Source organism: Zophobas morio, unplaced genomic scaffold, assembly GCF_036711695.1.
Source record: "Zophobas morio isolate AGI-343-1 ecotype UQ-CSIRO unplaced genomic scaffold, CSIRO_AGI_Zmor_V1 ptg000011l, whole genome shotgun sequence".
NCBI lineage: Eukaryota > Metazoa > Arthropoda > Insecta > Coleoptera > Tenebrionidae > Zophobas > Zophobas morio.
In genome coordinates this window covers 19,583,954-19,598,961 of record NW_026972116.1, presented here as the reverse complement: position 1 = coordinate 19,598,961, position 15,008 = coordinate 19,583,954, and the positions used below count along the sequence as shown (strand labels likewise).

The 15,008-nt window shown below is 34.2% G+C and overlaps 3 protein-coding genes across 3 annotated transcripts; 2 read left to right on the top strand and 1 right to left on the bottom strand.

Annotated features, from left to right (window-relative positions):
- Nucleotides 1-1,149: 1,149 nt before the first annotated feature.
- Nucleotides 1,150-2,315, bottom strand: LOC135127133 (ferritin heavy chain). Its single transcript, XM_064053478.1, has 3 exons — nt 2,057-2,315; nt 1,709-2,007; nt 1,150-1,610 (listed from the first exon to the last, which is right to left on the bottom strand). The coding sequence occupies exons 1-3, from the start codon at nt 2,121-2,123 to the stop codon at nt 1,299-1,301; spliced, it is 678 nt and encodes a 225-aa protein (XP_063909548.1). The 5' UTR covers nt 2,124-2,315; the 3' UTR covers nt 1,150-1,298.
- A 105-nt stretch (nt 2,316-2,420) lies between these two features.
- On the top strand, nt 2,421-6,539 carry LOC135127132 (ferritin light chain). The gene is made up of 3 exons (XM_064053477.1): nt 2,421-2,526; nt 2,601-2,714; nt 5,851-6,539. The coding sequence occupies exons 2-3, from the start codon at nt 2,606-2,608 to the stop codon at nt 6,417-6,419; spliced, it is 678 nt and encodes a 225-aa protein (XP_063909547.1). The 5' UTR covers nt 2,421-2,526; nt 2,601-2,605; the 3' UTR covers nt 6,420-6,539.
- A 6,259-nt stretch (nt 6,540-12,798) lies between these two features.
- LOC135126549 (DNA repair protein complementing XP-A cells homolog) lies at nt 12,799-14,363 on the top strand. The gene has a single exon (XM_064052580.1). The coding sequence runs from the start codon at nt 13,675-13,677 to the stop codon at nt 14,314-14,316; it is 642 nt and encodes a 213-aa protein (XP_063908650.1). The 5' UTR covers nt 12,799-13,674; the 3' UTR covers nt 14,317-14,363.
- Nucleotides 14,364-15,008: the final 645 nt, after the last annotated feature.

The window sequence follows — 15,008 nt, the reverse complement described above, 5'->3', positions numbered from 1 at the left end:
TTTTGGTCCTTTTTCGTCCTTTCTTCACACGTCATTTTAAGGCGGGATGTTTGGGTTATCACAATATACATTTAAAAAAATTAGTCGAAGGTTATTTCAACAAAACTTCCCTCGCCCGTCAGATACAATTCAACATAAAACTATGGTGCGTTAATGAAGTCACAGAAACAAGTTCTAATACAAGAATTTTAAAAATATATAATGTCATTAAAAAGAAAATTGGATGTCATAGACAAACAAACTTTTTTTTTAGTTTTTCAAGGAAGCGAGATTTCTTGAATTGTACTTAAGGAGCGAAATAACCTTCGATCAATTTTTAATACAAAAATGGTACTTTTATTTTAGAGTTTACAATTTATATGTAATGTATGTTTTTCAATATTGTACGAACTTCTAATTTTTTTTTTCAGTCGAATATATCTAAAAATTTAACCAACTTTTTTGTGAGATTTTTAGAATTATTAAAAAATACGATTTCGTCTTCGACTGACCATTTGTTGACATGTGTGATCTCGAGACTGGCCACTTCCGGGCTTTCCACTAATTTATGACTTGCAGCCAGACAGCCACCTGCACAAAGAGCAACCACCTGAGTTTTGTTTGCAGTATCGTTTCTCATTCTTATAACTAGTTTGCTATAAGTTAAACCTAAGTTAAAATACGTGTACTTGCAAAAATGATGATTGACGTTATCCCAACATCTTATAAAGTAAAAACTTATTTGAAACATACGCGTAGCATGCTTCTTTACATATACTTTAACATTACATATGTTTATTTCAACTAATAGGGGTTCTCAAAAAATACAAAATCTGCAAAATCAAATTTTATAATTTTTCGAAAATGCTGGATATGTTTCATTGTACTTAAGGAGCGAGAGAAGCTCTGTCGAAACAACTTTCGACCATTTTTTTTTCACTTGATTGGCACCACTGAATCAGCAGCCATCTTAATATAGTGCATGAGTCTAACTTGTATAATTGGTTGCCTAACTCACAAATGTACCTGTTGCAAATTCTTTTTATTTAAACAAAATTCGATTTGATTTTTTAAGAGTATGAATTACATCACGCGTCATATAGGTACTTCATGTTTATCGGAACTTCCAAACTGAGCTACAACTACGCAGAAATCATGAAATGAAGCATCTTGTTCAAAAATTACTTTATTGTAAAACGCATATAACAGAACTGATATTACAATCTCTCAAATACAATCTGAATTTTCATTATCACATGAATTATGTAAGTTACAATGGGAAAAAGTTTATATCTACTTTACACTAATCATTACAAAATTTACAAATCACCTTTGAGCAGTTTCTTGTCGAATAAGAATTCCCCAAGATCTCCGTGATCAGTCATAAACTTGCTCAAGGTCGATACTTTACCCGCAAGATCTCTCTGTCCCTTATATTGTTCTTCAAGGAATTCCCCAGTCAAATAATCAACCAAGTGATAATCATTAACTTCTTCCTGGTTTTGGCGCTTCTTATTAGTGTGTCCCTCACATACTTCAATAACGTTTTTGATGTCTTTTGTCACAAGAGCCTCAAGCGTAAGAGCATTTTTCAACGCACTTAACCCTGATTCCCACTTGGTCCAGTTGATCTGAAAATCAAACATTGCGTGTTTTTGTTATCGAATTCAATTGTGAAACTTATTATTGTTGCTATTTTTTACCGCTAGATGTCATTTCGCGAACTTACCTTTTCAAAAAGTGCTCTAGTGTCAATCAGGCTGCTGACGTCAGAGACGAGTTCTCCCCTCATCAGCAGGTAGGAAATCAGTTTGATGGCATGTTGCCGCTCTTCAGATGCCGATTCGAAGAACATCTTGGCGAACCCGGGCCTGTTTACCACGTCTTTGGAGAAGTGGGCCCCCATGGCCAGATATTGCATGGCGGCGTTAAGTTCGGTCTTGATCTGTTTTCTCATCACGTTGACGCAGGGGTCCACCATGTCGTCCCATCTTGGGTTGGTCAGGTACAAGGGTTCGGTGTGAGAACCTGCAAGCCCCCTTAGTTACATACGAAATACTAAGAAAAACTAACTCACATTGTAGGTCGCCTGTGGCAAGGACGAAAGTGCACAGCAACAAAGTGGATGCGACTATTGCCTTCATTTTAATCTGTTGTTTTTAATTAAGTGGAATGAACACAATTGTTAAACTTTTATCGCCTGAACGTTCTATAGTCTGCCTTTACACTCACTGGTGCAGAAGGTGACTATCGAAAAAATCTAAGTACAAAGAAACGATAAACTCGGATGTTTTACGCAGTCGGAATTACACTTTGACACCGCCTCCCTCCTAAAACACTCGAATTTTACTGGGAATTTTCTGCCCCTCCAACCTTGACAAGGCACTTTCTTTGTTTTGGGGGCATGGAGACATGCGCTGTGGCCTATTGCGCTTGTCATTAGAGGCCAAATTCGCGGTGTAAGTGCGCAGTTAAAGGACAAAGTACTGGTTTTTGTGGGACTTTTCTGTTATTGTGTTATTCGTGATTACGCTGGCGAGATACCAGGTATGTAAAATTGGGCCCCGAAGTATTTAGTGGTGTTTTGCTTTTAATTAAGGATTGATTTACGTTGTCTCTAGGGATCATGAAGGCATTCGTAGTTTTCGCTGTTCTTTTTGTTGCTGTTTATGCAGCAGACGACACTTGCTACAAGAAATTCGATGGGATTTGCTCTGGAACCACCGCCAAATCACGTAAGTTTTCTTTGGTGTAGTTTTTATGTAAGAAACGCAATACGTTGCTTATTGTTGAACAGTCTTATCGGTGACCTTAGTTGATTAATAATCTTGTATGCACTGGTTTTAAATATCTAAAAAACAGACTGATTTTTATGCTTTTTGTGTAGTCTGGGTTATACAAACGATAGGTAACAACAATGGGAAGTCTCTTTCTGGGTGATTAATGTTAGATAAAACTTAATCACACGAGACACCATCCATTAGTTCTAAAGGAAGTAGAAAATATTTAAGATAGTAAATGTCAGAAAAGTGAGGTTAAGGCAAAATGCTTGTATTGATAGGAAATTGCATCGTGTGCACACATTTTTCTCTTGTTTAAATTACAATATTGTTATTTGTGAACTATTTGTAGCCTGAAATATTACAATGTATGTATTTTTGTTGGAAAAAATGACGTTAATCGCTTGACGTCCTTGAACTGTAATGACAATAAAAGCGGTGTTGCCAACACTTCGGTAGTCTTTCAGTACTACGATATGATTAAATTGCGCTTCGATTTGGTGTTAAAATTATCTTCGGACTCACTATCATTTGTTTTTCATTAAATGCAACTTATCGCAACATAAATTACTAAATAAAAATGCAGCGCATTTTTGTGATTATTGAGTCGGAAAGGTCAACCGATTTGTTCGCTAATCAAAACGCATTTAAAAAAGAAGAATATGAATACTGGCTTAAATTTAACAGTACAAAATTATGTTATGAACACGTCACATTACTGTTTCATATACTGTCTGACGTTTTTGTAACCAAACCGGCTGCACTATTCAGCGGACGTGAATCACACTGTTGCACTTTAATTCACTTGATGGTGTCCATTCAACTTTCGGACGAGCAAAAAATGGCATAGCAACGTCGAAGTAAAAGTTTTGTGTTGTTCTGTTATCTGACACACTTAAAAGTGTTATTTTTTGTTTCTGAAACTATCCACAAAGTGTAAACAAGTTTTGACAATTGACGTCATAGTTACAATTGCTTTATGAAGCATTTTATGTGTAGCTAAACCATAATTATGATTAGAAATAAGTTCTGTTGTAATTTAATTGAATTGAATTTATTAATTCACTTGAAATATTAAATACTATGACGGGATTTTACATTCTTTGAAACCAAAATTACACAACGAAATTTGAAAAAATTATCCCTAGAAATGGACAGTAGATTTATTGCGAATAATTCAAAATTGGTAAATTTCCAAAAAAAATGATATATCTGGCAACGCTGGGTGAGTGGGAAAAAAAATTATAATTTCTATACCTAGTTTACTAGACGTTTGAAAGTCAACGCCAACAACGTACAATTATTTTAATTTTGTTTGTTCAATTATAACTTTTGACAGTAGTAACTTTAAATGTAATTTTTACTATTGGTTCACAATTTCTCCTTGTTTAATATATTGATATGATTCCTCTCTCTCTCGTAAGGCCAACATAAGGTTCTCAGTTAATTTCCTTAACCTGCTATAAATATCTAGGAAGCTTTTAGTGTGCACCGTTAACACCCAATGTCATTGCAGCTAAGGTTAGCTTCAATTTTTTTACCGTTCGTATAAAGCTGTTACCAACGTAAAACTTGTTACTATGACGTTTTTATAAAAAAGAAAAATCTTAGAAATGCCTTTAGACTGTTGTGTTTAATACAAAAAAATATTTATAAGAAGAACATCTGTTAATTTTCGCTTATGTGAAGCAAGTTATCATGGGGTCACGTGTTTAGATAACTACCAATGATGTGCATGTGTGAGTGGTTACCTTATGTCAGAACACTTCGCAACTCAAAATATCTCTCGATAACAATTGAGTAATGATCACTGATTTTATCTCGTTCTATTTGCAACATTGTATATATTTTACAAAGTGTTACTTATCAAGAGGATAGATTCCATAGAGATTATCTCGATTGGATCTGATTCAAGCTTTCCATTTCGTATGATTTATAATACTCAGATCTAAACAAGTACAGGAAGTTTAGAGTCCTAAAACAAATTTGTTTATCATGTTTTCTGATCCAATGTCTGTACTTATTGCAATGAATCAGATCACACAAATCGATCATTTTTAAGTGCAACAGTATTTTCCTAACCGAAAACCGAGACAAACACGTTTTGTTCTGTCATTGTCAAGCATTGACAAGCTTTATCATACGTTGACCCGAAATATTACGAGTGTTGCTATAAAAAAATAGCTTAGATCAAAGTTTCTGTCCACTGTCTAGCGCATTGTGTAAAAATTCAAGGTTAAATCATGTGTGACGTTTCTATTCAAAATGGCAGCCATCAGACGGTTTCTAAGGTCGCACATTTGAGTATGGTCCGGTGGGGAAACGGTCAAGGTCAAGTCACGTGTGACGTTTGTGTTCAAAATGGTAGTCTGGACCTTATTCTAAGTTGAATTATTGATTAAAAACGAGTGTTTCGCAACACGCGATTTTTGGAATAAATTTAGATTAAAAATTTGTTGAAAGATCGTGCGTCATCGATCTTTTTAAGAACATTGTTTACTGTATTTTATGCGTATGTTGCAAAAATAAACAGAACTGACGTTAGAAGTGTCTTGTTTGTTATTTCTAGTTTCTGTGTTCGTTGTTATGAAACGTTTAAATGGTATTGTATTTGTCTGACTCTGTACTCGTTGTGATGGATCTTGAAATGTCAAACTTTTCATAATTACTTTTAATTCGAGTGGAAAAATAAGATGTTTCTAAGTAACATGTTGAAACTACAAGATGTTTAAATTCTAAGTCACGGATTAAGATAACCGTGAACACTTTGAGTTGACACATGACACAACTTGATGGACATGTGATGAATTAACTTTGATTTTGCGATAATAGATTTCAAGATTGACGACGAGGAATAAACAATATTTTCAGATCATGTATTTAGCAGTTATTCAGGAGTTATGTTCTTAATGCTTCTGGTGCCAGTAATTTTTCAATTATAGTTACATCTTTTTTGACACGATTACGAGGGTAATCCTGAAAGTAAGCTCCAGAGCCAATTTGGAAGTTAGAGGTGCCAGAAAGAAGCTTAATTTCTGGATTCTTCTTGATATTAAAATGTTTGCGTATTTTCAAAAATCCTTCCTTTTAGCTCTTCCCGTGGACCTATCAACATGTACCGCCTCCTACGGTCACATCGACGTCGTCTTAAGACACCTCATTGGCTTCGCCAACAGCCACATCGTTCGTTCAATGGAGTACCTTCTAATGTCAACCTACTACGGAAATTACCAAAAGAACCGTGCCGGTTTCGAGAAACTCTTCCGTGACTTATCCGATGCGAAATGGGATCACGCTATAGAGCTAATCAAGCACGTGACCACTCGAGGTGGTAGCATGAAGTTCACACCACCAGATTTCCTGAACACCGAGGAACCCAACGTCTACGAAGGATACGAAATTCAGAGTATCGCTAAGGCTTTGGATAAGGAGAAGCAGCTGGCGCTTGAAGCTTTTAAGGTCCACAATGAGGCCAGTCGGAGGACCGACGGCAAACACGACCCTGAGATTTCTTCGTACATTGAAGAAGAATTCGTGCACCATCAAGCCAAGAATATTCGCAAACTGGCTGGTTACGTTACTGACTTGAAGTCGATGCTCAGTGGACCGGATGGGTCTTTGTCGTTGTTCCTCTTTGATGAGTATCTTAAAGGTCAATAATTTTTGGTTTAGTGTTCCGTAGGAAGTGCATATTTCATTTTACGTTTACAACCAATCATTGTGATAGGTATTTTTTAATGTAAACTGTGTTATAAAATAAATAAAAGATACGTTTTTCTATGTTTGATTTTGTCGTATGTGACGTCCCTATTCGATTTTTTTTGACGATTTTTGACTTGAATTTTGATTTTCTGGCTTGGTTACGCCTTGTAGGTTATTAATAACCATGTCACAATAATAAAAATGATTTAGTGTTAATCATAGTTGCAACACTGACAATGTGAGAAAAACAACACGTGCTACGATTAGAATTTGCCGGAATTTATGGAATTATTTTTCTAAGAATAGCAGCAAATTCTATGAAACTGATCTAGAGTTGGTATACTGGATGAATTATTGAATTAGTGTCTGTATTACTATCAAATGATATAAATTTAAAAACAGTACAGCTATTAACATTCGACCCTGAAGATTAACGAAATGTTAAACTGGGAAATTTCATTACGTTCAGATTAACACAAACACAAGCCGGGAATTCCGCATGGTCGCAGCTTGGAGCTATTTCTTTTTTTACTTTGTATCAGAGATGTAGGAAATATAGATCCCAGTAGAGTAGAAAAACCATATCCGGAGCATTCTCCGTTTATATTTTTCTTTTTATTTCGTCTAACTTTTCAAATCAATAACGTATTTTGCTGCGAAGTTAGGAATTTTCCGACACATTGAGATATATTTACAACGTAGGTAATTGATTTATTTCAGGAGTAAATTTGGCACACAATGAATGAATCCTTAATGACTATTCATCCCATACATATGGCTTGTGCATCCGATTTCTATTTATTTTTTTTTTTTTTTCGAGAAAGAAAGTATTAACAAAAACAAGCAAGCAAAAGCGAAGTACCAAAATAAATTTAGACTTTGCACCGTCATGTTACGTACCTCAACGGTCACTTACTCATTTTCACCGTGTACTGTATTCAGTTCGCGGCTTATTAATGTATTCTGCGATAAGAGTCAGTTTCCCTTAAATCTGTCGCACTAACGTCAAAGGTGTCTTTTCTCGAGTATCATTATAATTGAGTATTTTTATATTCTATATGGAAATTTTTTAAAGAAAACGTTTATAATGTCATATAAACCTGAAACAATTACGTAGTTAACTCGAAGGAACATTATAAATTCAATTTCTAAGTTGAAATCGTTTTAAAGTAGAAGAATTTTAGCGACGTCTAGTTAAAATAGAAAAAAGATGTTTTAAAAGTTTTTACTTTCCAAGGGTAAGCCAGGGAATCACTTAATTTTATAATTAAGTTAATAATTCCATGTTTTTTCGACATTTGATAACTTCTAAAATATGTTTCTGTGTGTCTGTCCTCTATCATCTGTCATCTGCCATCTAATGGTGATTTTATTCTATAGGTTACCCCCTAAAGTACCAAGTGGATTAATGTGGAACTTTTTTATGAATAGTGTAATAGTTGGTACTACGTCACTTTTAAACATTCAAGAAAATTAGATTAGTACATTTTAGGAGTAAGGGAGGTTTTATCTAAATAATTTTCAACCTTCTTTTATTGGATGTACTTGAAAAATCCATAATATTCTGCATTAAATAGAATTTATGGTGTGATAACCCAAACATCCCGCCAAAATTTGACATATGAACGAAATTTTAAAACCCGCGAAAATTCAAACTTTGGCGTTGAACTGTGGTCGTCAACAAAAGTGGAACGCTACGTTGTGTTTTTTTTTTTAAGGCGGAAAGACCTAGAGGACAAAAATCTTCTAACAAAAAAAGCAAAAAAAGATGTGACTAAGTGCTCTTTGGCCAAGTTGAAGACCCCTTAGTTCTCAGATACAAAAACAACTGCCTAGCTTTCAAAATCAAATCAAATCTTCTAAATCGATGCAAATTTTTGAATATTATAAGTTTAATTCTATCTCCTTCGAATTTATAACCATGACTGAATGAGTAGGTATTACAATTACTTAATTACGCCACACTCTATCAAGAATTTCAACCAGCAAAGAATTTACGTGATGTTAAATTACGTGTTAATTCAAGTTATTGATTATACCAAATCGCATTCATAGATTACCTCGTAACCCGAAACACCCACATCACATACAAAAAATAACATTCAACACAATTAAAATCAAAATCAGCTGGTCTTGGAAATGCTTGCATTGTGCGACGCCTTCAAGAATAAATGTTCAATTCAAGCCGCAAAAAATTTTTAACAGAGAATATTAGACCTCAAACAAAATATTAAACCTGCCAGAAAATCAACAAGTCATATACTGTCTTTGCCATTTCTATTGAAACACCACTTGTTGATCGTAAATTTGGCAACGTTCATATTCACACAATTTTCTAACTAAAAGCCGTTGTCAATCAACCGAAAACTGTTAGCAATTGCTAAATTTTAGGCAAAATCAACAGGTGGTGTTTCAATAGAAATGGCAAAGACTATATACAACAAATGACACATCAAAACCAAAACGAGTCTATTTTCCCCTCGTTATCAACTACCAACTTAAAGAATGACATTCCCTAATTTTCTAGACGAACTACCAACTTAAGTGAAGTGGAATTTATAAACTTGCTGTTGACGTTTATGTTCCCGTTGCAGTTGCCGTTCCCGCTGACGTTGCTTTTAGAGCTGAAAATTGTCATTTATAAACTCCGTTGCCAAGTTGCCGTTGACAGTACCGTTGTAAAAGAAAAGCGGCGGATTTAAGTTGATTACTACAAAAATTTACCATTTTAGACATGTTTTAAGTTTCTTGTTGACGAAATAAGTCTACACATATTAAGAAAAAAAGGCAACATGTAGCCCCGCCCACCCGCCCTATCTCAATTGTGATGATTTTTTTTTATTCGTCGTGAGGCAAGAAGGCGGAGCTTAACTGCAGAATCCTTATTTTCCTACGACAAATTAAAAACATGTTTTTGAGTATCGTGTTGTTCAAAGAATACTATGTATATTAAGAAAAAAATAATGGCGAAGATTAAGCCGCACCCATACCCGCCCCGATCTCAATCCTCAATTGTGATGAATTTTTCATTCGTTGTCAGATCGAGGGGCGGGGCTTAATTGCAAGATCGATATTTGTCTACAAGAATTTACCATTTGAAACATGTTTTAAGTTTCTTGTTCTGAAAAGACGACCACGTATATTAAGAAAAAAGCCAAAATACAACGTGTTTCAAAATGATTTTCATCTAGTCGCCTATGGTTGCAGATTTTCATCAAGGGAAAGATAGGAGTTGAAACTATTTCAAAGCTAACTAGATGAAAATCATTTTGAAACACCTTTATAAGCCCCACCCACCCGCCCTAGCTCAATTGTGATTATTTTTTTTAATCGTCGAGAGCCAAAGGAACAAAATTTAATTGCAAAATCCCTAAGTTACTTCTCTACAAGAAGTTACCATGTAAGAAGTTTTTGAGTATCCTGTTATTGAAAAAATACTATGTAAGTACATTTAGAAAAAATTAAAGCCAAAGATTAAGCCCCACCCATACCTGCCCTGATCTAAATAGTAATGAAATTTTCATTCGTTGGCAGACCTAGGGGTGGTGCCTAATTGCAAAATTCATATTTCCTCACAAAAATTGACCATTTTAAACATGTTTTACGTTTCTAAGAATAAAAAAATCATCACAATTGAGATAGGGTGGGTGGGCGGGGCTTATATTTTGCCTTTTTTTCTTAACATACATAGCCATCTTTTCACAACAAGAAACTTAGAACATGGTTAAAATGGTACATGTCTGGACGGAAATATGGATTTTGCAATTATGGGGCGGGGCCTAATTGCAAAATCTATATTTCTTTATACAAATTTTCCATTTTAAACATGTTCAATTCTGATGAATGTTTTTATTCGTCGCAAGCCGAGAGGCGAACGTTAATTGTAAAAGCCTTGTTTTTCAACGAGAAATTACCATGTGAAATATGTTCTTAAGTAATCGTGTTATACAGTTTCATTCAAAAAATATTGGGCAGTTGTCATTTACTAATGTCATAACTTGTAAAATGTGCTTTATTTAGATAACCTTAATTTACTGAGAGTAGTGTCACATCTGTCGGATATTAATAATATCAAAGGCATCGATCGTTTGACAAAATAGATTTTTGAAATGTGCCAAAATGACAGTAAAGCTTGAATCAAATATGATTTTCCATAAATGATAGAATAAAACTATACAAAGGAAACTAAATGTATTAATTAAAAAAGAAAATCAAAAGAGAATCCCCACCCATTCGTCGTGATGAATTTTTCATTCGTTTTCAGACCGAGGAGCGTAAGTACAAAATCTGGACATTATTATTTCTATCAAAATTTGATTTTGGTGGAATTACTGCTGTTAACCAGATAAATGTCCCCTCTACCTGAAGGGATTTTGCTTCAAGTTGGCAGCACTGCACACCACCGCAATTTGATTGGTTGAAAATCCGATGTCAACGGCAACGTCAACGGATGATATAAACGACGCATACCTTTGCTTCATATTTATCTTCCAACGTCAACGGCAAGTTTATAAATCGACCTTGAAGATCTCTGCACATGGTTGTTTTTGTTTAACGATTTTCTTAATTTATTTTTCAAATTCAAATTATGTAAATGCAGTTTCGCGGCTTTGTTTTGAATTCAAATTAGGACACCACAATCAATGGTTTAAATAAAAAGCCTTGAGAAGCACTGTTTAATCTTAATTTAAACAAGTAGAACGTTAAAATCATCAAGGTAATTTGTACATTTTTCTTCAAATTTCACTTTTTTTTTCGATCATGTGGTATTTGACGAGTGGTTCATAGCTTTTACAATACAAAAATACAGATCTTGCTTTTCCGTTTGGCTGTCTGCCTGTTGGCGATTTTATTAGGTAAATAATCCCCAAAAATAGACTGATTATTGTATAATTCCATGCATATTTTAAGATTATTATGTAGATGACACACAACTACCCAAAATTTGTCTGTCATCCTTGCTAAATTGAATAATGTGATCCCAAAATTTTGCCGAGTAAATTCCACACGAAATTAATTTATTTTGCAACATAATGAAAATTATTATGAAATCCTCTTGAAGTGTGAATCCTACAAAACTTGACCGACGTACTCCACAATCTTTCACCACCGGACGAGGAATTTGGAATTTACGCGATTTTCACACACAATGCACGTAGTAAATTACACTATGCAACACTAAAAAATTCACAGAAAGTTCAGATAGTGTTTGAGGTTGGGTATACTCCATATATTAAAGAAAAAAATGTTTTATACCCATATCACATCACAAAACATAGATAACGGGTGTTTTGTTTTTCTTACTTTTTGGGACACTTGATTGCAGTTAATCATAAAAATGTCGCGTTTATGTATTCACCCATGCTTGCAGACTTCTGTTGGTGTTTTCAGAGGGATACTGCAATAGGAATGCCAATCGTTCGAAAAAAAAGACCTTTTTCAATGAAAAATGAAGTTTTGTTTTATTAATTTTGTGTGATTTCAAAAAATTCAATAAACACTTTTCATTTTGAAACCTGATGTGATAGGATGGGTACCTATACTCCATATACTAAAGAAAAAAATGTTTTATACCCATAATACCCATATCACACCACAAAACATAAATAACGGGTGTTTTGTTTTTCCTACTTTTTGGGCCATTTGATTGCAGTTAATCGTAAAAATATCGCTTTTATGTATCCACCCATGCTTGCAGACTTCTGTTGGTGTCTTCAGAGGGATACTGCGAGATCCGGTTACAATAGGAATGCCAATCGTTCGAAAAAAAATACCTTTTTCAATGAAAAATGAAGTTTTGTTTTATTAATTTATGATTTCAAAAAATTCAATAAACACTTTTCATTTTGAAACCTGATGTGATAGGTTGGGTACCTATACTCCATATACTAAAGAAAAAAATATTTTATACCCGTATCACATCACAAAACATAAATAACGGGTGTTTTGTTTTTCTTACTTTTTGGGACATTTGATTGCAGTTAATCGTAAAAATATCGCTTTTATGTATCCACCCATGCTTGCAGACTTCTGTTGGTGTCTTCAGAGGGATACTGCGAGATCTGGCTACAAAGGGAATGGCAATCGTTCGAAAAAAAATACCTTTTTCAATGAGAAATGAAGTTTTGTTTTATTAATTTTGTATGATTTCAAAAAATTCAATAAACACTTTTCATTTTGAAACCTGATGTGATACGATTCTTTCAAGCATAATCCTCAATTGAGTTTGAGGTAAGAAATTTTAATTACATACTGTATATTCTGTGAATTTTATTTTTTTTTAATTTGTTGCATAGTGTTATTCACGATCATGATTTACAAGAAACCTGTTTATCAAAATAAAATCCGCGTCAAAGTGCAATTCATTTTGATCATCGTCGCCTTGTTTACAGTTGCTTGAAGTTGCACAATAACAGTTATAAATAAGTAAGCCAATTATAAATATTGTATGTAAATACACCACGTGTTAAACAAAATTTAAGTAAGTCAGTGCTGTATTTACGTTTTGTCAAGGCTAGGAATATTGAATTGACATTTACATTCAAACTGTTTCCTCCGATCGACGAAAGATGATGTCGTTTCTTAAAAAAAGTCGCGGAAAATACCGCTGTTGAAATAAACTCGGCTAACTAGGAACTTCCACGAGAATTGTAAATAACTTTCGCGAGATAGCTACTCCGCAGACAAAAAATAAGTTTACTTTATGATTTTTGTTAATCAGAATACGTGACCGATTCAAAATAGAGATACTGGTGGGAACAATTATAGTTTGATTTCTAAGGTGACTGACTGAGTTGATGTTTTCAAGTATTTGTCTACGTGTTGGTGCGACTTATGATAAAGAATTAGGAGACAGGTTTACACTTTACACCCAATTTCGCTGGACTAAGATTTTCCGCTAATTTATAACTTTCAATATTTAAACGTTATCTGGTCACGTTTTACGTTTGTCAATCGTAAAAAAAGTGATCAATTGCGTTTTTTTTTGTATGATTGATAGTCAAGCAATTAAAAGGGTAAAAACGCGGACATCCCGAGTCGGTGTAACGCCGCTATGACGTCACTCGAAATTTGACAACGATATTTACATGAAGATGTAGTCAGCCGTTACACAGTAGGTAAATGTCAGTATGACAACTTGGTTTTTAAAATTTGTTAAAATCCAGACTAGAAAAGAAAAAAGATTTCATATCCTGGACCACAGTCCTGGACCATGGCAAAAGCTATGAGTCAGCACTATAAAGACTCGGGTGGTTGGTATCTCCTAAAAGTTAACACACAAACACAATCCTCCACTGCTGCATCCACTCCAAAAGCACCCATTTTAAAAGAAGACCGACCAAACTGTACCAAATGTGCCAAACCCATTGCCTCGTCGTGGTTGTTCGATAATTTCGATTATCCCTGTTGTGACTCATGCAAACATGCAGAAGAAAACAAACTAATTACTAAAACTGAGGCACTAAATAAATACATATTGAAAAGACACGATCTGGACAAGCGAGAACCGCCTTTGAAATATATTAAACGTAAAAATCTCCATAACAGTCACTGGGGAAATGTGAAACTGTATATGGAGCTGCAAGTGGTAAAGCGAGCTTTAGAAGTGTGGGGTAGTTTTGAAAACATGGAAAAAGAACGTCAGCAACGTACAAACAAAAAAATGTTAAGGCGAACAAAACAGTTTTACAGGCAAGTTAAGGGGCTACGAATGAATACAAGAAGTAGTTTGTGTGATGGAAGTTCGTCTGCACATATTCACGAATTTGGTTCAGAAGAATACAATGAAGAGGAGGATAATTACACCCGCAGGTGTCTAATTTGTTCATATGAGGAAACGTTTGAAAAAATGTAGGGTCATACATTTGTAAAATAATGTTTTTATCAATAAATTAAAAAGACGCAATTTCACGCCTTTTCGAATAAATTAATTAAATAAAGTGCTATCAACAAAAGGAATGCACGACACACATATGTTTTGCATGTATTTATATTTAGAAATCACAATAATTAACATATGATAACATAGGAATTTAAAGCAAATACATTCCCCATTGTTACAAAACATCATTTTCATGATAAATACAAAGAAGTAACTAGAAATCTTTTGACACGTAGTTCGTTTAGAATTACTCTACATTCTGGTCTGCATGTATGACCACTGTGACTCCCCGTTTCCAACTGTTCGGTAAATGTTTTCTAGGAAGTGCTCGTTGATAAAGTCACGCGCTGATTAGTCAACAGAACTGATTAAAATATTTCATCTGCAAAGCATTATGTTTCATTAGTTTGTTAAATATTACACATATTGAAAATGAACTGATGATAATAAAAATGTTAATTGTTACGTAACGAGGACCATTTTTTTAAATTTATAAATTGAAAACAGTTAAATTTCAAAAATTTAACGTTATTGCAGTCTTGCTATAAAAAGATGACCTTTCATTAGTTCAGAGCATGATGATAACGAGTCTTATTATGCTAACTTATGCAATTCTTTAGTATCTTCCACTGAGGTGCAGCGTATATTTTTATACTACGCATTTA

What these genes read in the sequence shown, in the direction of transcription:
- LOC135127132 (XM_064053477.1), top strand. Translation starts at nt 2,606, where the DNA reads ATGAAGGCATTCGTAGTTTTCGCTGTTCTTTTTGTTGCTGTTTATGCA. An exon ending in TGGAACCACCGCCAAATCAC is followed by an intron (nt 2,715 to 5,850) that starts GTAAGTTTTCTT and finishes CCTTCCTTTTAG; the next exon opens with CTCTTCCCGTGGACCTATCA.
- LOC135126549 (XM_064052580.1), top strand. Translation starts at nt 13,675, where the DNA reads ATGGCAAAAGCTATGAGTCAGCACTATAAAGACTCGGGTGGTTGGTAT.
- LOC135127133 (XM_064053478.1), bottom strand. Translation starts at nt 2,123, where the DNA reads ATGAAGGCAATAGTCGCATCCACTTTGTTGCTGTGCACTTTCGTCCTT. An exon ending in TGCCACAGGCGACCTACAAT is followed by an intron (nt 2,008 to 2,056) that starts GTGAGTTAGTTT and finishes GGGGGCTTGCAG; the next exon opens with GTTCTCACACCGAACCCTTG. An exon ending in CTAGAGCACTTTTTGAAAAG is followed by an intron (nt 1,611 to 1,708) that starts GTAAGTTCGCGA and finishes TTTGATTTTCAG; the next exon opens with ATCAACTGGACCAAGTGGGA.